The following is a 23,645-nucleotide window of genomic DNA, read 5'->3' as shown; positions in this document are numbered from 1 at the left end:
CCCATCAGGCTATAAGTGAGTACAGACATACAAAGAAATCAAAATGAATTCACACATATACTTGAGTTCGAGCTCTCATACTGCTGTATTCTCTTTGTCACGCAACAACACCTCCATCCATTATAGATTACAGAGAAGACAGAGAGTGACGAAGGGTACTGAGAGGGGAGCTCTTTGTGCCTTTTGTCTCCTCCCTGAAGTAGCAGGAACTCATCTGACAAACCTGCTTTACATCTGAGTTCCCATTCTCCTTCTCATCCACCCAGCACTATCTGGGGCACCATCAAGTTGTATTGGTCCAGAGCGGATCTAATGCTTAATGGAGAAGCGGCAAAATGACTCCACTTTGAAATGATTTACTGGCATGAGACACTCGCCACTGCGTGCTGCCTTGGTAATTGAGCTAATGTCAAAGCAGTTTATCACCCATCTCCGTGGCCCTTTCTTGGAGGCATACAAAGAGATTCTTTATGGATGTGGAATACAGCGCAGTGGGTGTGACGGGGTCGAGTCGGGCGGGAGGTTATAAGTACATGTGAGGAGGCATAAAGTCGTCTTTGCTTCTGGTCCATCAACTCTAGAGGCTGACAGCTTATTAGATCATTATCATACGAGGCCTACTCCCCCATCAGCCACCCCAACACACTCTTTGTTCCTCCCACATATGGACCCCTTGTTACTTTCTCAACCGCATGCCTCCCTCCCCCTTTCCTCTTCCTCCCTTGGTTGGTAACCCCCTCTCTCCCTTACATTAGACAGACAATCTCCTCCTTCAGAGCTGGCAACCGCTCTAAACCAGCATAGTTTCTCCCTGTAATGCACTCAAGCACAAACAAGACTGGTGCAATTGTTGGCGAGGAGTAATTGAAAAAAACATTTCTGGCTTCTGATCTCTGGGCCACCTGTTGCCTGGGAGATTGTATATGTGGAATCCATGGGCCTCTCGTGTCAAACACCCACACGGTTTGGAGCTGGTTAAATTATCCTTGGATGTGCTTGTAATGTTGCCCATCAAACAGACACAAATACAAAAGTGGGGAGTCTGTGGAGGTTTAGTTAAGCTCTTTTTAGTAAGCTAATGAGCTTAGTGTGAGATACCCATCAGCAATCAGAGGAAGCCGGCCTACATGCTTGCGTGTGTGTCTGTCAAGAGGACAAGGAAGACCTAAGAGTAGACCAGTATCTTTACTTCCCCCCACATCTTTTTCACAGAATCTTTTCCCTTTACTCACCAGTGGGCTGAATGCGAAGCTGAGTCTTGTCGCTCTGCTTGCGTGTCATGGCAAACCAGCTGCCGTCTGTGTCCTGGATCCACTCGGCAGCCTGGCAGTAGAGCAGACCCTGGTCCACTGGCTGCAGCTTGTGAATGGTCAGCCTGTAGGCCGTAGCGCTGGTTTTATCCAGCCTGAGGTCCCCTGCTGCCATCCTCTGCCGGTACGGTCCCCCAGAGCGCAGAACAAAGTCCCTTGACAAGGTGACCAGCTCCTGAGGCGGGGCTGCCGCGTCCTCTGGGGACCGCAGGTACCAGCCAACTGATAAGTGAGTGTGTTGCATTGTGGTCCGAGACACCTCGCAGTTGAGCTGTAGTGTGTCGCCTTCGACCTTGGACAGAGTTTGGGCTGGTGCTGTTACTGTCAACGAGTCGGCGATTACTGCAAATATGAATAAAAAGAGAAAATTAACAGTCAGAGTTGGGATATGTGGAAGCTGTTTGGAATGTGAGGGTAGTTTAGAATGACTCATTTTAGAAAAGTGTTATCTGGTTCTTTAAACACAATACAAACCATCTACCTGTCTATAAGACCTACCATGCAATGTTGTTATTGTTAAATGTGGAGGACATTCCACAATAAGACATTTTTATTTACGCCTGCTATTACGGAAGTGAAAATAAACAGCCATTCTGCTGTAAGCGTTTCAAAATCTGATTTACTCCCCAGTGAGAGGAAAAGGTGTTAATGCAACCAAGCTTTTGTTCTGAGGTGACTGCCCTCTATTTCCTCTCCCATACATGAATTTCACATGTCATCGTGTGTTGATGGCATTTTCTCAATCTCATACAGCCAGATCCTTCCAGAGCCCCTCCAGCACTTCTTTCAGACTGATTCCATCCTATATAGTTTACTATAAACGTAACAGCTCCAGACAAGGCATCTTACAGCCGCACCCCTTCTCACTAAACCTTTTCAAATAGTTTCTGATCACACATACTAAAAATACCAGCAGCAAGTTTAAAATTGCTATGATAAATTCATCCCAGCCTTTTCTGTATCTGCAGTACAACCGAGAACAGAAGACGGACTTCAAGCCAGATGGTCGAGAACGGCAGAGATGAGAGAGGGGGACAGTCGGCCGCAAGGAAGCAACAGACATCAAGATGTGATAATTTAAGACAGCAGGCGCGAAACACTCCACACATCGACGGAAATAAACACATATAGCGTAAAGAAAAAACTTCAGGAGTATTTTTGGATAGGTACCAGGGCGCCGCTGTATACGAGTGTGTGCTGAAGAGAGAAAGAGAGATATGGATAGATACCACTGGACCTCAGATTCCAAAACCTTCATGCATTAATGACAACCAAAAGAAAGAAAGGTCACAAAGTCATGATTTAAAAAAGTAGTTTTAGTATCCAGACTGTTAGCTCTCTAAGCTGTGTTTGGACGTGTGTAGCCCCACATGGTTGCTATCCTATTTGTCCCGCTATCATTTATGCAGTGCATGACCTCAGTGCTTGCGGCGGTAAGCATATGGATGGTGTAACCGCGTACACAAACACATGTGTACGCCTGGGAAAAAGAGAATAAAGACGTCAGTTTTTCACAATGGACAGCAGTCAACCATTTAAGCTAGGCTGAGATAAAATGAATTGCGAATAAATGCAGAGAGAAGCTTTCTTGCATTGCCATGTGGTGACTGTGAGTCCTTCTTAAAAGCCTGAAAATGGAAGTGCTTTGTGTGGGTTTATGCTAGTGGAGTGCTTTGTCAAGATGTTTGGCTATTCAGGCTCTTAAGGGATTGTCATTGTGAAGACTACAAATCAGCGTGTTTGAGGTCTGTTCTTCTCCTCAAGTCACCTGCTATGACGAAACAGGGATGGAGGAGTAAAGCTTTAGTTCAGAAATGATTTTATGTATGCCAGTACATACTCCATGCACACACACACACACAACCAACCACACACACACACACACACACAAGCACACAGTAAATCGCGCCTGTGTGCATGTGTGTGTGTGTGTGCTCTTGTGTCTTGTGAAAACATAAGTAAAATTGAGAGATGGGGAATTGCGAGAACAGAGAAACAGACACCACTAATGAAACAAACGGGGGGAACAAAGGCAGAGAGATCAGAGAAAAAAGATAGAGGAGGCGGAGAAAAGAGGCTTGACATCTGGTTACTAGAGTTTAACAAGACACTCAAAGAAAGAAACGGCGATAAAACAGAAGTGGCAGAAAAAGAAAGTGAGTAATCAGGTGGGTCAGACACAGTGACGCTCTAATGAGATGCTGCTTTCTGGAGATATATCCAGTATAAGTATCTTATCCAGACAAGAATAAACTGTTTCCTGTGATAGTTTAAAACAATCTTGAAAATACCGACGTGGTTTGACTGAAATATGTCCACTAATTCACCTCTCTGTTATCTTGAGTGCTTGACAAACAACCTAGCAGCAAGGGAGGAAAATGGTAGTCATGGGCAGCAGTAAAACTATTCTGCTGATATTTTGTTTGTTGGTTGTACGATAAAATTACTAACATGGGACTCTTAATGGGCCTGTATTCACGTTTATATTCAGATGCTTTATTTATTACAGGTTTAGGCTGAGAATCTTCCCCTGCTGGGGAATAATTATTCAATATTATCATCATTTGCTAACTTTCAGTGGAATCATATTGTGATGATAGGATCTTATGCCATTGTCTAAATAAATAAATGAGTTATTAAAAATGAACAAGCTTGGTAAGTGAAGTTTTACAGATATGAGGATTTGTGTCAGTGGAATAGAGTTAACAAATCAGTTTTATCACTTTTATATGCAATTTTGCATAGAACTGATGGTACATGTTGTGGTATACCTATCTATCGATCTATATCAGAAAATGCCATTACAGGGTTTCAAGACAAGATCAAATAAAAGATGATTTTCATTACAAGCATCACAAAAGTCTGATTCTGCTCCCTGAAGGACCTGGTGTTGCCAAGTCCCCTCACTCTGACCCTCTAGTCAGAGACTGAGTGAACGGCAGCCTCGCATAGACATACTGTTACCACAACAACACACCTACGCTACAACTTGCCATTGCTATAGCAACCCTCCCACATTATGCTGAAGGCATGAGAACAGCCGGTAGTTACCATAACAACTGCACCACCACACACACACACACACACAAACACACACACACACACACACACACACACACACACAAAAACACCAACCCCGTTCTGTGGGCCTACCTGGGGAACAGTGTGAAAACAGAAAGCCAAGTATTCAACATTTTGACTTCATCTCCTCCGGGCCAATCAGATCCCTACACACAGATATGTCTAGGAGGCAGAACCAATCAGATAGCACCAGCCAATCTCAACATTTCCAAGGGTCAGACTGGGGTTGTAAACACACCAAGATCCTCCAATAGCCCCACTGACCTCAATCTGGGATAGGATTAGGAACAGCATGAGATGGCATTCTCGGGCACACACACAACCACACACAGTCACTTTCATTACTTGTGAGGACATTGTATAGACTTATTTTACCCTAACCACAACTGCTGTGTGCCTTATTGAAACCATTACAATTAATCCCTAAAATAATCTTCTCCAGAATCTATTCTATATTTGTCTTATAGTCAACAAATCCCATAAAAAGACTTCATCCTACCATCAAGTGTAGCCAAAATCTGACAGTGTAGCCATATAGGCAAATCCCTCAATTGCTGTCCAAAAATATTCACAACAATCAGCCATTGTGCACTGAACATGACCATTGCAGTTTATCATAGATCATAGATGTTAAGTCAATCTCACATACGCTGGGACACCTAATGTGCATCAACCCGAGATGAAAATAGTCCCTAAGAAAAGCACCATTTAGTCCTGTTTGAGTAACATTTACCAAAAAAACTACAACGCAGCTGTTTTAGGAAATGACAGAAATGAAAGGATATATTTGTGTCTGTTTTTTTGTCTTTAGTAAGAATCAATGGGTCCAGACTAACACACTGATAGTTTTGGTCTTTTCACAGGATTTATTGACAATAAATGAATAATAAAATATCCCCAGCCTTATCCTTTAACCTCTGTCTAATTCCAACCTAAACCAAAAGACATGCTTTAACTGTAATTTAAATAATAATTAAAATTCACACACATTCAACTTCTGATGATTATGTGTTAAAAGGAGGTGCAGCCACTTTGCTGAGCCAAAAGCTGTGCAGCTGCAACATCCTACCTCATCTAAGTGCCATCGTGCTACCTAAGAGTAAACAGAGATATTAAAATGTGTTGCTGATGGAAAATAGGCAACAGATATTATCTTATATCTTTGGAAGTTTTAATAAACAGATCTAATTTCCCCTCACCAACCCCAGCAAAACTGCCAGAGAAAGTGTTGCGGTAGATGGGAAAGCCTCCTTTAAGTGAATTTTTAAAATATTCAAAACATTTCGCACTGTCATTTCACCACTGCAAAAAAAAAAAAAAAACGGTGTATGTGTTGAGCTGCAACTCAATGATTCTGTATTACCACAACCAAATAAATAGTGAAATAAAACGTTTTAAGGATTTTATGGACTTAAGGTAATTTTCCTCATTTGGATTACATTCATAGAGACTGGAATCTCAAAGTACTAGCGATGAAAAATTTTTTTCACTGATGAATCAGGTAATCTTGCGCATTTTAAGACAGAAGTTCTCATGTGTGGATGTGATGGAAAACATGTCTGTGTTATTCTGCTTTTTTGACTGACACAGAAGCTGTCAATCCTTTATAAATCTTTAAAACTACTCTCTTCCTGCTCTACCTCATCTGCAATTTTTGCTTTCATCTCCCACCATTCCCGATCTTCCCCGACTCTCTCAGCCCTCTGAAGTGAGCGACGGTTGTCATCCCTCAAGCTGGCCTTTTAAGTCCAGTCACACAGGGATAGAAGTGTGGGGGACACAAGGACACAAAAATGGAGGAAGAGAGATTTCACAAAGACGACACGTGGAGAAGAAGATGATAATTTATAAAGTCTGATCTGTACATTCTGCATGCACGCAAACATCTCTCTGTAGTGTGTGTGTGTGTGTGTGTGTGTGTGTGTGTGTGTGTGTGTGTGTGTGTGTGTGTGTGTGTGTGTGTGTTGGCTCTTGAAGTTGCACAAGCAGAAAATATTCCGTATAGAAAAAAAAGAAACAAAAAGAAATCAAATAGCAGTGTCTGATGGTGAGTACTCTGTTTTAACATGAGTGTTTGTGGGAACAAAAACAGCAGATAGTGAGGTCCAATCACCCGACACTTTGTGCTCTCTGTTGTGGTCTTGTCATGGGAGCAGATGATAATGGGGAACTGGAGAGATTCACACTGCCCTCTGGATGTTACCACTGCTACAAATGTTCTGGCTTACAGAAGCACACACTCACAAACAAACACATGTATGCACCCACACAGATGTCACTTGTGTGTCTCCGCATTCACTTGTGCATGTATGTGTTTATGTGCCCATGTTAAGTGTTAAAGTGCAAAAGCCAGTGTTTCTGGCTCTGTTTTTTACTTCACTGAGTCTTCAGCATGGAAATGTCACACTTTTGCCACTGGCTGCTGACCAGTCAGAATGGAGTAGATATCAAAGGTGTGAAACAATGGCAATCTCCATTTTGAAGCTTTTTCTCTGACATACTGTATATATGAATTTATTTATGCTGGCTGGCAAATACTGCAACAAATTGGGTGGTGAGGCAGTCAACAGAAACTCAGATGAGAGCTGGTGGGCTGACCCTATTACCTACACTACATTGCCAAAAGTATGTGGATACCTGAACAAAGTACATGGACATCCATTACTGTATGTGATTGTTATACATCTTACTTGACAACTATAAAGGCATTAATCTGCTCTTCTACAAACATGTTCCACAAGATTTTGGAAACTGGCTGCAGGCATTTGTTCGCATATTCATGATGGATTTCTCTGTAACGCATATTTCTACTGTATATTTTGCACTAAATAGATTTAATAGTTGCCGTTGTGACAACTTTCCAGAGTTGTATAATCATGAACAAACCATGAAGCATTTGGTGTCTAATAGAATTTTCTCAACTGCATTTCACTGTCTCACCAGAACCTTAAACAACACGACGCCACCAATGTGGTGTAGGGACAGGATGTCCATATACTTTTGGCCATATAGTGTATGACCTTCATAATACTACTGCATGATAGTGCAAATATTCCGCCACAGCTGAAGTGGTTACCACTTTTCTGTGTGTAATGGCCTTAAGTGTCTGTGTTTGTGTGTGTGTGTTGCAAAGCAAATGGCCATTTGGCAAAGCCAGTAGGGTAATTATTGTTAATTACCCTGTGAAACTGAGAGTACTGCTGAGAGGGAAACAGAGCGAGTGGGCGATCTTCAACTCCACTTCATGTGAGTCCAGTCTCATCACTAAGCAGACGTCACTTGCTGACCCAGGATGCCTGCAACGCACGCAGGCGTATTGGGTCAGGGGGTTAGAAAGAAAAATAACTACAGGAACTGTGCCTACACCTGTCTTTCTCATACTTATTATCCATTGTCCTGTCCATTCACATCCTCCACTCGTTTGTTCTTCTCCGTGAGAGCTGTGAATGAGTCAGAATGAGGGATGAATTGGTTCAACAGGGAAATTTAGAGAGAGGAGAGAGGAGGGTAAAGTAGGAGGAAGCAGAAAAACAGTGAGGATGAAGACAAAGAGGAAAAGGAAGAAAAGAGCAAAGATGAAGAACAAAGAGGCAGTGCTCTCATCCCACGACCCACCACACACAAACAACTCGTCATGATTCCTGTGCAGGAAGTGCAAAAGCTACCGCAGATAGATGATTATTATTCTGTTTGTAGCCTATATATAGCAAGTGTACTTGTCACTCTTACTTCAATATCCTAAATTAATGCACACGCACACGGTGACAAAAATCTTGCTGAACAACACACAGAGCGAACACTTTCTCAGGAGACCGGAAAATCAAGCAGGTCTTCAAACAAAACACTGTGAGCAACCAGTAAAGCAAACTGTGATGAACGGAGGTCTACACACCATCCCCAAGAGCGTGTACTGATAATAAAGACAGGATACAGAGAAAAAAAAGGGCAGTAGAAGGATCACGCCTTGGAGCCAGTAGAGAGACATGTGGGAGCCCTCTTTAACAGAGAAGAAAGGGGTGAGACTAGAGTTGAAAGCGGTGTTGTGGGATCTGGGTCCACAGCAGGGGGTACATTCATTATACAACACACACTCATGATCAGATGAGCCTGACACCTTATGGAGTCTAAGATACAGAGCTCTTCATCTGTATGTTTCTGTGTTTTCACATTATTTATGTGTTATGTAAAACAGACATAAAATATGTTATGCCTTCTATGGACCCAGGGAAAAGATTATGTATTTATTAGGCCTTACTTTGTCAAAAGTGTTTGTTAATATGATGTTCCTTTTTCTAACCCACCATGTATAGTACCCAGGGAAATGTTATTATGTTCCCTGTTGAAGGAAGCTCTGGCCACTGTACTTCACTGTACGTCACTGTAAATTAGGTTTTTTTGACCACAACTTAGAAAATCTTCCAGTAACAGAAAGTGTAGAGAAAAATTGGGGGGAAAAAGCAAAAGGAATTAGGAACATGCGGTCAGCACAAAAGTAAGCCGGCTAAACTAAACTACTACCACTATTCCTACTGCACCTGCACATTTGTTATTCCCGTCCCACTTAGTTGCTGTTGCTATGCTTGACAAGGTTTCCATTCTGGCATTGCACAGTTTATGGTGATAATGGTGGCAGATTCACCAACATTTTTCACAATTCTTAAAACAACTGGTCCCCGATTTCAGAAAGAGGAAGACAAAAGCATGTTACTCAGTTCTACCCAGCATCTGTCAACTTGCCTGCTGAAATGTCAATGGCAAATGTCACTAGCAAAATTGATTGGCTGCAGCAAGTTTACTAATCAAGTTAAATAAATTTGTAAAAAGACAGAGACCAGATTTAAGAGATTGTCCTGATTTCAAGCTAATAATGATTAATTAATGAATGCTTGCAAAGCTTTTCAGTGAAGGGATTTAGCAAACTGTTAGTGAGGTACTTTTGATTTTAAAGTACATTTTCATCCAATAATAATGTTATAAATAAATACCAATCATTTCAGTATTTTTTGTGAAACTGAAAGTAAGTTTATTACAAAAAATCCAATCCATGTCCATATGGCAAAAGTTTTGATGGTAGGGATGTTCATTATGCATTGCGATTTGACTATTAATGAGGAAAAACAATGAGAAACATAACAGCACATTCATTAGTCTGTGTGCGGATGGTACTGTGGACTGCAATTATCTGTAACTAGCTGACAGCTGTCAGTTTGCAAAGCTGTCAAATATCTGATGTTGACACAGTTAAGGTCTTGGTCAGAGGCATAAATGATTTTCATAATGGTGAATACATTTTGGCATAACGAGTAAATGTTTAATTAACGCATCACTTTCATTTATGTAACAAAAGCAACAGGATCCAAAACGCTTTCACTACCGCATAATTACTGTATCTGCAGAATATAAATTCTTACCTCAACAGTGAGAATAATCATCAAGTTCAAAATATCAACTATCACTCAGATTTTTCTCAAAAGTCATTTTCTCTCTGCAGATAAATGCAGCCACGCAGAGGTCAAAATCTTGAGTGTATTACAGGGCAAAGGCAGTTTTGATCTCAGCCTGTATTTGCATTCCAACCTTGTCAAAAAAAAGGCCAAAGCACATCTGTGAATATTAGAGTCATGCCAGAGATGTCACTCTCTTTTTACCGTCATAACTACTAGCTCAATCCCCACTGTAAAAATCAGCATGCAATGTAGAAAACCAGAGTTTTCTGCTGTAATCCGTAAACAAATATAATCAAAGATGCAAAGTTTTCCTTTCTGAGCTGAGTATATGTGCAAATAAATGACTCCTTATACATAATGAATGCATTAAAATTGTTTATTATGAGGATCACAGATTATATATGGGGAATAAACCCCAATCATAAAACCCCATAGCTTAAACAGTTTTCATTTTGAGATTTTTATAAAAACAAAATGATACAATTTAAAACAAGTTTGTCTTGAATTTGGTTTTTGATTAGGTTGAGTTGTCTATCACACTGTCCCATACGATCAAAGAGGCTTCCACACAGTCCTCATAACACACCACATCCAATCGACTGAAATTGCGAAGAGAGATAAAATAGAAATCAGGGGGGATAGAGGAAAGGGGTGAGATGATATGACAGATCTTACAGATGCCGTTATGAGATGTTATGAGATTTTCAGTTAGAAGCTGTGAGGTCTCCTGCTAATGGAACATCAGTCTGAGTGTGTGTGTGAGTATAAGTGTATGGCCTGTGCTATAACACAGGGGTCACAATGACTGAAAGAAAAAGGCCTCTTCATTTAATAAAGGGGTCTCTGATGCATTCTCCGTACACAGTCATTCTTCTCCAGGCTCTGTCCCATTTTTCTCTTCACAATTTTCTCGTCGCTTGAGCTTCCATCTACACCCTCCGTACCCCCACATCCCCCATCCACGCTGCCTCTCTCTACCACATTATCTAGTGAGTTTCCTTTTCGTTTGACTAGTTGCTTGTCAGCATCCAATTATCACGTTTTCTGTTTTTCTCAGCCTCCTTCCTCCTCCTGCTTGTTCTCTCCATGACTGTCTCAGAACACAGACAGTCATGTTTTATAGAGTCCCTAACCAGCTTGTACTCTATATGTCAGTCAGACAATGACCCCTATTGCGTGTTTTGTTTTTTGTTTTTAATCCTAGGGAATCATAAAACTAGTAAAGAGTAACATCTGCTCTGCGTGTGAGAACAGAGCGAGGCCCCCGTGGCTATTACAGCTCATTATACCTAAAGGTAGTAGGAGAGGCACATCAAAATTGGCATCTCTCTCTCTCGCTTTCTCTCTTTTACTTACGCACCCACCCAAACACCCAAACACACACAGAAAGTTAAGCCTTAGGGGACAGCTGCTCTCTGACACACAAAGCGTAGTGTAAGTGACTGAGGTACTCCCCTCTGCTCACCCAAACAATTCCTCCAGAGCTGTGAGTCAGCCTTATTTGGTCACTCACAGTCACACACAGTCCTCAGGGGTGTGCTGCTTATTATATATTTTTTAGAGGAACATACAGAAAGTTCATAACAGAAATTACTGACTGTGTAGAGTTCAAAATGCATACATTTAGAAGACTACGAATTCTATCATATGGTATGAGATATATATATAAATAAAGTCTGCTTTATTTCACGGGTCCCTTATTTTCCTAATAATTTCCTGAGTAATATAAGCTGAACTTCTGAGGGTAGAAGATCTGAGGAGAGACACAAGGACAATGACTGGATCTCCCATCCGAGGAATATAATGAGCTGCATCTGACATCCTTTTGGTTCATACAACACAGGACGAAATTTGATAGGTGACGCATACTGCATAAAAATACTACATAAAATTAACAAGTTAACATGCAACCATTTAGCATACATCATCTAGCATGTGCATGATAACAGGCCAAGAACAAGGTTTAGCATAACATAGGTCCATTCTTAAAACAAATCCAGAGAAAATTATGAGCCAACTCTGCACTTCCCCTAAACTCTATGGAGCATTTTAGCCTCTTTCAGCAAAAAGCTTTGATGAACGCTATGCTACCTGCTAAGGACCAAAAAGCAGACAATTAGCGACTAGCTGGTGGAAACAGTGGGGCATTAAGCAGTTGAAGAATCAGATATTTCCATTAGGAGTTGGTAGATACCAAAACAGAGATAAAAAGAGAATATTGGAATTATATTCTACCGTCATGTTTCTGCACAACTCCAAATGAATAATAATTGCCTGCATACAAAGGCAACTTTTTGCTGTAATAATAATAATAATAATAATAATAATAATAATAATAATAATAATAATAATAATAATAATGTTGTTATCAACTTTATAATGTGAAAAGAGTATATCAATGCTTTGTTTACAGCTTGCTGGGCTGTCCCAAGGTTGCTAAAACCCTCTGATGAGGGAACAAAAACTCTACCAACTGAAAACTTTCTCAGTTTCCTTGATAAGTATAAATTTATTACCAAATAACATAGCCTTTTTCAGTAAATGTCCTACGAATTAATATATACCAGCTCTTTTCCGGAAAATTACTAGGTACATGTTCCAATGAGAAGAGAAAAAAAAAGTAGGGACACACAAAATAAAGCATAATTTGTAGAAATGCATCTAAAGCACTTTTCAGTCACCCTTCATGTTTCTCCCATTTCCTTTATTGGACTTATATGCATGTGGTTTTCTCACTGGACGGCACAAGCAGAGAGGGAGGTATAACAAAAGGAGAAAGTAGGAGAATAAAAGAAAAGAAAGATGGGCAGTGAGTGAAGGAGTGGGCTTTGTTATTGTAGCAGGAGAATAGTGACGTGGCGTTTAAAGGCTGAATGTTGCGATAAGAGAGGGATCCGTGGTGAGAAGAAGCTTTCAAATATGAGACGCTGTTTACACAAAGGCAGAAGAGGAGGATTTAACACTAACTAAGATGCACGCAAACACATATGGGCACACGCATATACACGGTATGACACAACCTCTCACTGAGGCCCAGCCAGGAAATGAGCCTGAGTGAGTGTGTTGGGAAGATGGAGAGTAAGCGGGAGATTAAAAGGCAAGGCGTGAGAGGAGGGGTAGTCTGAAGAGAGGTGGGAGTATGAAAGACAAATCTTCCTAAGTGCATTTGAGAAGAGCTGCTGTGTGCAAAGCTATCGTTGACTGAAATCCTTTACAGCATCAAAGATTTACTCATCATGCCTAAACATATGAAATACCCCCCCCCCCATCACTCTCTCTCTCTTTCTTTCCCAAGCTTCAGTCCCACTTTCTCCATCGTTTCATCTGTCATATACTTTCTTTGGCATTTTCCGTCTGCTCGTGTATCCAAATAACAGGAATTACAGCAAACACACTGCTGTGATTCAAGAGGACAGAAATACATACAGAAGCCACCCCAGAGTGTGTCTGTTTGTCTTCTCCATCGCTGCCGTCCTGGAGGTTATTAGCACATGTGCAGGGTTTTGCTCCGTCTGCCAACATCGGCACATACACACACCCCAGAGTCATTACCACTTCTACACACACACACACACACACACACACACACACACACACACACACACACACACACACACACACACACACACACACACACACACACACACACACACACACACACACACACACACACACACACACACACACACACAAACAAACTCCTGCAATAACTCGTCTACCTACAGGCACACATGAATGCACGCAAGCACACGAACGCATCATGTGCAATTATTCACATTCACACACAAACACACCTTCCCACTTGTACACTACAAACAGCATTTATCAAGTATATTATGATTCTAATATTACCGGAGGTGCAAGTATTAAAACTAATAAGCTCCGTCCCTTTGCTGCACTTACTGTCTCTCCCCCTTTCTATACCCCCTTACAGGAGCTCCCACTATTTCCCTTCATCCCTCCCTCCATCCGTCTCTCCAGCCCCAGATGGTAAAGCACTGTGACCAATTAAAGACTTCCCTGAGGATAGAACCAGTTATAGCCCCAGCCATCTGACCATTTCTGTGTGTGTGTGTATGTGTGTGTGTGTGTGTGTGTGTGTGTGTGTGTGTGTGTGTGTGTGTGTGTGTGTGTGTGTGTGTGTGTACACCTTACAGAACATATCACTGTGTTTTAATCAGTGTACAAAGCCTTGTCTTTGGACCTGTTCCACGCGCCTTATCTCCTAAAAAGGTACACTGGCATACGAGTCCAGGAATACAGTCATATCTAAAGACTGGTATTGTGCAAACACACAGCGACAAGATCTAGAGTATCACTTCGTTAGGGCACAGTGCAAGGCAAGGAATGGAGCTGTGGTGGCAGCTGGCCAGAGGTGCAGAGTATTAGCCAGTGTGCGTGTGTGTTGTGTTGGTGTATGAGAAACAGTGTCTTTGAGGGAGAGAGAAAAAAAACAAGCAGTGTGGCTAAGGGAGGTGGGCAGCACTCAATCACCAGGCACCCATCCAGCAGGGCAGCAGATGAGGGAGCAACTGTCTATCTGAGCTGCCAGCACAGAGGGGAATTAGGCATATGCCAACCCCACCCCATCCCTCTCATACACACACACACACACACACACACACACACACACACACACACACACACACACACAGGCACACACACACACACACCCACACCCACACACTAAAACCCATCTCTCTGCCCACATCCCAAGGTGGCTGCCCTGGCACGGGGGCACAGGTGGCAACATATGTCTGCGGTCTACCCCTCAGTCAACTGAGAGGGAGGGATTGGTCATGCCTCTGTCTGTCTGTGTACGTGTGGGTGCAGCATGTCTTTACACAAAGTCAAAAGTCCTTGCTAAAGCTTTTAGATATTTGGGAGTGTGTGCGTTATTAGATTCTGCACTGCAGATTTTAGATAGTGGTGTGTCCCTGAGACAGAGCTTGAGGGTCATCAGTTTGCTCGCCTTGCCGCTGCTTCCCCAAAATGAGTTTAGCCTCCCAGGCTTCTCCACTTTTACTTTTCACTTCTACACCAGCACTCAGCCTGCGGCTTTGCTCTACAGCCCACACTCAAATCCATTACCTCAGACGTTTTAACTAAACCTCTGTTTCCCGTTGCAAATAACAAGGCTGTGATTAGCATGCTAATGAGGGTTGCGTAATACTAATCTTTAAACTAGTATCAGCAGTCCTTACTGACAGGCCCATTCCAAGGAAGGGATGAAGAGATGGTGACTTCTCTAAAGAGTAACTCCCCACTGGATCTTGCATTGCTACAAAAGCTATATCTGCTGAACCTGGACATTTCAACCTACATTTTAATTTGCATACAAAACGTGCGCAGGTCATAAACAAAATACAAACATCATAAACAATACATAATAATAGAAACATATTTCACCATGTTGTGGCTAAATCCAAATAAAAAGCGTACTGCACTGTCCCTGCCCACTTAAGGAAGCTGTAAAGAGATAATATTTGTATTTACTACAACATTCTCATGATGTGCTGCTGTTTGATCATCACCTGATAGATATTTAACATCATACTTGCTGCCTCAAATGCGGCCTGCTCTTCATTTAATAGGGTTTGCCCACCCTTGCAGATACGCAACAATCATTATGCTGGCACGGCTAAAAGGAGAGCAGCTTATGTGCTTGTGACCATAGCCAGCTGTGTTGCACAAAAAGCTACAGCACTGCCAACCACTAGTTGCCTGGGTGCAGTTATTCTTTAACAATGCCTGTTTGCTACCTCTCCACGCGTCAGTGAAGGCATGAGTGCCAATATCTCTGCATGTTCGAGTACATATGAATGTGTGTAAATGGATTCCGATTCCTGTGTCCGTGTCAAAAGGTGTTATCAGATGTATGGCTTGAACCAGGAAAAAGCCCCCCCTGCATTCAGATAAGGCTTCAAAGCAGCCGCCAACATCAAACAAGCAGCCTGAGTGCCCTGGACCACACTCACATGAGTTCTGGAGGCTATTACAGTGCAAGTTCCACCCTAAACTGACACACATTTTAACAACGTGAACACAAACATTCGTTAGCATATCCATTCACATCCATATTCATGCTGAATTCATATTCAAACTGTGGCTGTGTTCTGTTAATCTCACAGAGAAGAGGCAGCAGGCCCCTGAGGGTTAGCGCTTAGCTAAGCTAATCAAATCAACTACAGAAACAGTGGCGAATCTTTAGCCCATTATATAAACATTAATAAACATATACACTCAACACACACCAACAAATATGCACGCACGCACGCACACAAACACACACACACACACACACACACGTGTATTTGTTAACATATTAAATCCTTTCTCATTAGCCTAGCTCAGTAGCGTGGGCGATGAGCTAAATAGAGCATCTCTGACATCATTTATATTTTCATAAGGGTAACAACCAAAATTTGCAAGGCAGTGTATCCTTGAAAGGGTGTCTGTAGGCTATGAGAGCATTTAGATGCATGTTTAATGGCAGCAGCTTCTTAATTGGCCCCACATACTACTCAGCCAGCAATATTTTGATCAAGGGCTAAAGCACTATGCAGCCTCGTCTAGAGGTCTTCAAGGATCCAGTAGGTTCCAGGTATTCAAGGCCTGATCCAGGACCTGAGTTGGGCCATGTCCAAATTATACCTGAGCGAATGCAAGCGGATCCCTGTAGTCATTACAGGAAAGAAAACAGCCGTCTAACTGAATGAGTCTGTTCAGTATTTCTAAGTTGCTGCAAGTGACAGGCAGCTGGGAAGAGCCACATGTGATTTTGACCATTTTGTGATGAGATTGTCTGAAGACAAGAGTCAAATGTAGTTGCTTCTCCAAAACAAGTCAATTCTAATTTGATAACAATTTCTTGTTATTCAATGTCCCAACTTCCCCTACCAGCATTTACGCAAAAAGCCACAACAAACTACACATGTACATACAGTATAGTGCAGCTTGCCCTATGGGACTACAAAGTATCAACATGTCTGGTTTTCCCAGTTCAACTGTTTATTCACAGTGCTACATGTTCTATTCAGCAGTTGTATTGTCTACCACAGTGATCCATTGGGTTGTTAAAGCCCTCTTCAGTGATGTTCAGTAGAAAGGATATCATCCGATGGGAGCAGCACGGCACCATCTCTCTCAGACTCAATTATGGGTGCGACATCTGTCCTGACTGACAGCTCGCCATGGTGTGTGACTGCAACTGTGTTTGTGTATCTCTGCGTGTGTGTCTGTGTATGGTGGGTCCGAGTGGCAGTAATGTTATTGAGCAGGAAGCCCTGTCCGCTAAAGTAGATGAGATGTGCGAGGAAATGGCAAGCCAGACATAGTGATAAAATCTCTTTCCATTTGGAGTCCTGCCTGGGCCGCAGCTTAGAGCCAGTATGTGCTTACACACACATACACACACAAAAGGCAGAGAAGGGAATGTATTTGTAAATGAAACTGAGAGGTGATGGTAAGGCCAGAGAAAGGGGGAGCAGAGAAGGCTAGGAGTGTCACTGCAAGGAGAGACAAAAGAGATCAAATGTTCCAGTCACACACAGGCCATTGCTCCCAATCAATACCACTAGACAGAGATACAACTTCTCTCGTCTGTTCATCTACACCTTTTCTACTCTATTCAGTTTTTCCTACAGTACATCTTACCATTTCTTTGTCATCACAAGGCTTCACCCATAGTTTGCCTCTTCTAAAAAAAAATAAAAAAAAAGATCCCTCTTCTTTTTTCAATCACAATCTAATACCATGTTCTTCAATCACCCTCTTGCCTTTCTCCTGTGATGAAGCTCAACGAACGGCTGTATTGACAAAACCATATACCTGCATGACCAACACCAGCTGGGGGCCGAAGCGGGGACTAGACCAAATCGACTCTGGAGCTTTGGATTGATGGGAGTGAGCAGGAGGGGAGAGAGAGAGAGAGAGAGAGAGAGAGAGAGAGAGAGAGCGGAGAACGGGGGATATAGGGGATATGGGGGACGGAGTCTCTATGTCACCCAGTGTAAAAGATAGAATGTTAGATGACATCTCCACATTCAGTCTATCTCATTAAGTGAAGTGGAGGAGTGAGACTTGGCAGCGCCGACTCCCTCGTGAAAAGAAAGGCAGGGGTAGCGACGCAAATCACACACACACACACACACACACACACACACACACACACACACACACACACACACACACACACACACACACACACACACACACACACACACACACACACACACACACACACACACACACACACACACAACGCTGAGCTCAGCAGAAGCATGATTCAGCCACCCTTACTCTGCATGCATGTTTAGCAGTACACAGGCTCAGCTATGCTAAGAAAACGCAACACTCCTGTTCTTTGCCCTCACGCAGAGAAACACACAAAAAAACCCCTGCATTTTGACCTTCGGTAGGCATTGCTTCATAGAAGTCAAGCTTACAGTAGGGCCAGATTTTTATCAGGTAAAAGTGGAGCTGGGTATGGCCACTGAGTTCTCTAATTCATTCCATTCCATTCGAGGGTCAAATCAACTGAGGTTCACTCTCACATGGCCAGATCTTATTGCACAAAGACCTCTGCATTTTTTTAATTGATATTTGATAATTCAAAGGAAGATCGGTTTTAATCGGAAAATTGATTTTTTAAACCCAGTCAGTAAAAGGCTTCCTTTTCTCCACTAAAAATGGAAGAGAATAAAATACAGGCCATAAATATAATGAAAATGAAAAGTGTGACTGGAGAAATGTGGTATTTTACCGTGGCTTGTTCTGAAAATTATTCGCCGAACAGTTTTCTTCTTCCTTAATTGAAATTCCTAGGTCTCATCTCTAGCCTTTTCCTTCTTCCTCTTTCTTTCTCAGTCTCCTCAATTTGTGCTGGCTAATTGCATTTAGAGCTTGTATGGCAGTTAGTAACTGCATTAACCTTAGGAGTCACATCAGGCAGAGACTATTTAAAATGCACCCCTATAGCGCCAGCTGTATTGTGGGTAATGCCTCGGGGAGGTGTAACCAATCACATTGGAGTCGAGAGGAAGAGCTCATCATTTATTGGTCACACACTCTATTCAGCATCGCCCCACTACCCATTTCCAATACTGCCGCTTCTGTCCCCATTCCTCTCTTTTCCAATTTCCTCATCTTTGCCTTTTCGCTCCATCCATCTCACTTTCTTTTCTTAAAAAAACATTCTCTGCCAAACTGGATTTTTTTCTAGTGTCACACATCTGAAGAAGGACCTTTTCTTCCTTTCTCTTGTGAGGTGGCAGTGAATAGCAGAAAGAAGAGAGAATGCTTCTGTCTGAAAATTCACCAAAGCTTTCATTCTCCAGCTCTATTACTATATTACTACAGGACTGGGAATGGATGACTACTGCCAAATGTGGAGGCTAGAATCTGTATGTCTGCCAGCATGGTGACTCCTATGTGCTTTCTAGGACAGTGAGGGTATATGGGAGCTTTATAAGTAAGAGCAGTGTGATACATGTCTCAGCGAGGGCTTGTTGTTCTGCTAGCTGTTGGACTCGCTCACACACAGGCTGGTGCGTAGGATAAGGACAACCATGATGGCCATGTCAGGCTGTTGTCCTTTTCTTCTGCAATCTGACGTGTAGGAGGAAGTCAAACACACACACACACACCACACACACACACACACACACACACACACACACACACACGAGCAAAGATGCACACAGAAACACACACTCAGATGGAACACAAGGAGTCAATCTCTAAGATCAGAGTCTGGAGGAGTGCACAGAGAAACCACATGTGACCTTTGACATCAGAGTGCTTCACAACACCCAGGTTAAACACATGCCTTGAAACATTTAACCACCAACAGTAGAGCACAAACAACACCTACTCCTGTAAAGCTGTTTAACCATTCAGTGTTCATTACAGAGAAGGACATGTTTGTCTCTACAAGGGTCACTCAGTCAGCCAGACTGTGGTGCCATTGCAGCAGGTACAAATTAATGAGTAATGTTGATACTTTAGAACTCTGCTGTCATTCAAAAACACAAAAAATACAGAAATAAGTGCCTCACTGGTGCATTTATATGGAAACTGGAAGACATATACATTCATTATGATGAACACGTCAAGTTTGGTTTGCTCCTCTCTGCTTGTCAATTCATTAAAGAAGTGCAAGTGACTACACAGTAATTACTTGTTAATAGTATGCATTTACTGCTAAAAGTAAAAAATGGAAGTTATTTTTTCTTAAAACTATGTTTATTGTTTTTTTGGCCTCTTGGGGGCAACAGAAACAAGCTATAAACACATTGCCATATTATCGCCTTATAAAGTCAATATGGTGAACATTTCAGCAGATATGGACCAACCACCAACTCCTTAGCTAAATGCTATATTCACCATAGCCACTAAATGTCTCTCTGCTGTTTTGGTGCTGAGCAGGTGGCATACAATGCAAGAGAGTTTTTAAACTGCCTGCAGCTGCAGGAAACAAGGTTGATGAAACCTGTGAGACTGAACCTGAAACCTCTGTGGGTTTTGTCACTAGGACATTTTTTACATTAATTCGCTATTATAAAAAGTATTAGTTAGATGATTTAAGTACATAAGCCAATATTTCATTTACAGGTTTGGCCACAGTAGAGATCTAACTGTAACAACCTTCCTAGTAAGCTACTCTTCCTTCCCATTCAAAATCTTGGAGGAAAAATAACAGTGAAAATGTCAAATGTAATCTTTCTCTGAATTAAAAAAAAAGAATGATTTTTCCTGCATCTCTGTGTTACTCCATGATTTAGAGAACACAATCCAGATTTTTTGCCATGAAGGCCAATTATGCACTATGAGGAAGAAAATTCACATTTTACAGACTTGCTTACCAAAGGACATGTGGCAGCCGACTCCCATGAATAAAAGTATTTCATTTGCTCTGGGTCCGCTTACTGACTCAGACCTGCTCTGTGTATGTATGTAAGTTCACTAGTATGCCGGCATGCTTTATTAAACTCACACCACCACAGCAAACCTGAACTGGACTTGAATGATTTTTCTTCAACAACTATATTACTGCACAGCCTATGGCAGTATTGGCACTTAGGAGCAGAGTTACATTTTGATTCATCTAAGTTTAGTATCACAGAGGGTAAAAAAAGACACAAACACACTTTCTGTCTGCCCATTCACTTAAAAAAAAGCATGTTGGACATACAAACAGAAGCAAGGATCATCTTTCTAGGCAATTAACCACACGCACGGCCAAGGTGTCTGATTCTTGACAGACAATACAACAAATGAAAACACAGCGTCACAGTATCAGTGAGAGCGGTGTCCAGGTACTCTGCAGAAACTGTTTTCCTCCTCAGGTAGGAGGTATTAAGTTCCATGTTAAAAACCCCCTGCTCTTTGTACAGAAACACGACAGCGGATGAAGCACATCCCTGTGAGTAAGCCTTAATGCAGCACTCAAGGCACAGATTACTACGTGGCCTTCTACCAATTAACCCAAACATCCCACCATCTGACCAGACACACACTCATAGACACATACCTCCTGTCTGCCCTTCTATCTCATATCCTTCCTCCCCAGATTTCCTCCATAAACATTCCCCTGGTTGTAGTTGTCCTTTGACATTACCCTTGAAACATATATTCTCAAAGGCAGCATTAGCAATGGGTTTTTTTTGTTTTTTTTACAGCAGGGCAAGAGCAAATTAGAGAAAGGGCTGATGAATGGAGACAGACAGATGACAGAATGGAAGACAGGAGACTGACGAAGAGATGAGGGAAAGAGGGGGGAGGGGAGGAAAGACATGGTATTGTTTGTCCGCAACAGTCCAAGGAGGCGTGCAGCTGCTGTGGGCTCACAGAGGGACTCAAGAGCAGAGCAGAGAATAGATGGGAGGGACCCTGCTGCGTACCCCTGACCTCCGAAAGTGGGTTAAGAGGTTAAAGACACAGAAAGGCTCAGATAACAAAGTCCCTCAACACCTCGGCTCACACACTTGGTCTAGCTCTCTCACACGCATTTCTATAAATACTGTGTGCTATCAGCAGTGCTGTTTTAAAGTGCCCTGCGCCTGAGCCCTGACCCACATTCTGATCATACTGCTCATACTAGAAAATACATCCACTGAGGTCCTGATACCACTTATTCAATGAAATCCAGGGCCTATTGATGGGTTAAGCGCACAATGACTTTTGTTTCTGCAGTCTGAGTTCTCAGTTCACCGTGAAACTCTGAGACAAATAAAGTGCAACTCGAATTTTCTGCCAATAAGCTTTCAGTTTGCACTTTTGACCCTGAGAGGAAGGTCAGCCACCACAGGGATAAAGGCACGAAGTTATGAAGGGAATGGAATCTCCCAACTATGACAGCTGTGTCCTCAGTACTGCGGGCTTGTTGGGTCAATGTATATGTATATGTCTCTGAGAGAGAGCGAGATGAGGAAGTAGAACAGGGAAACTAGTGCTACAGTTATCACTGCAACACACTGGGTATGTTATTGAAACAGCTTAAGTCAAGGAAACAATACTACTGTATTGTATTGTGGGAAGGAGGTAAAATAGTGTGTGTGTGTGTGTGTGTGTGTGTGTGTGTGTGTGTGTGTGTGTGTGTGTGTGTGTGTGTGTTAGTGAGATTGAGTGACAAAGGGGAGTGATTGGTTTTGCCCAGTCAGAAGAGATGGGATTTGTGTGACACCCCTTCCATAGGGTGCACAGATATCAGCTAGTTTTTGGACAGGCTCTGGTTATTTGTTCTTTGTGATTAGTCTGGCTGTCACTGATCTTATTGTGATACATGTCTTTGTTTTACTTAAAATCTCTGATAAGAAGACATCACATTGAAGTTCACAGCACATATAGGCAGAGCAGCTGCCCAAGGCCACAGAGCCCCCCTCATGGGCCCCAGGTTGAAAACGTTAATCTAAATTTGTTTGGAATAAGCAACACTAAGGCACATTATGTACTGAAATGACTCAAGGCAGGTCCTGCATTTTTACTTAATCGCCCTGTTTTGCGTAGAGCAAAATCTAGTTTTGATACCTTTCGAATTTTATTGATATTGTGGTGCATGTACCTAAATAAATTGACTAACTAGGCTCATGGCAAACCTGGGGTAGAATGGTATTCAAGAATAGGATTTCTGGAGGTATTTTGGGGCTCTTGGAAAAAATATAATGAAGCTGCCATGTGCACTGCATCTGATGGGTACTTGGGTCATATTACATTAGCGCTAGCACAGGAGCTACAGCATACAAATAAACTGGCCTTGTTGGATGTCAGTTCAATATCTAACATTCACAATCATGTTTGTGCAAGTGTACTGCATATATGTATCATGCCACCTGAATGCTTGTGTAAGCAGGTATCTTCATTGTTCTACTCAAGCACAAGATACAAACAAGACTGAGACCACCTCATCTAAACTTGCTACATAGCACAACTAGTGGCCAGGAACTGCACAGGGTACCTTTAAAGAATAACTGTATTCAATTATTATCAAATAACAGATAAGGATAAACAACCAATATGATAGGGGTGGGCAATGTGGCCCAAAAATAAAATCGTTTTTCACACCACACCCAGTTTTTTTAATTAATTGTTCCTCTTAAAAAGCAAACTACAAAAGACATCATATCTTTGGAAATGTGAAATGCCACCACAAATGTAGTCTTATTACTAGGGCCCTTTCTGCTCATATGGAATATTATGGTAATATGATGCTACACGTTATGTGTAGATGAGTGACTTGAGTGGACTGGGGATTGTTTTACAGCGTCCTTGGCAGCTGTATATCCCTGCATTATAACATGCTTATTTT

At 42.1% G+C, this 23,645-nt stretch overlaps 1 protein-coding gene across 1 annotated transcript in view; it reads right to left on the bottom strand.

Annotated features, from left to right (window-relative positions):
• The window catches only part of igsf3 (immunoglobulin superfamily, member 3), a 68,410-nt gene that overhangs the window by 26,672 nt on the left and 18,093 nt on the right, over positions 1–23,645 (bottom strand). The window contains exon 3 of the mRNA XM_051402720.1: positions 1,233–1,652. Coding sequence (XP_051258680.1) covers positions 1,233–1,652 — 420 coding nt within the window. The remainder of the gene's footprint in view (positions 1–1,232; positions 1,653–23,645) is intronic.

This window comes from Dicentrarchus labrax, unplaced genomic scaffold (assembly GCF_905237075.1).
Source record: "Dicentrarchus labrax unplaced genomic scaffold, dlabrax2021, whole genome shotgun sequence".
Lineage (NCBI taxonomy): Eukaryota > Metazoa > Chordata > Actinopteri > Moronidae > Dicentrarchus > Dicentrarchus labrax.
The sequence above is the reverse complement of the archived record's forward strand: the minus strand, read 5'-3'. Positions and strand labels throughout refer to the sequence as shown.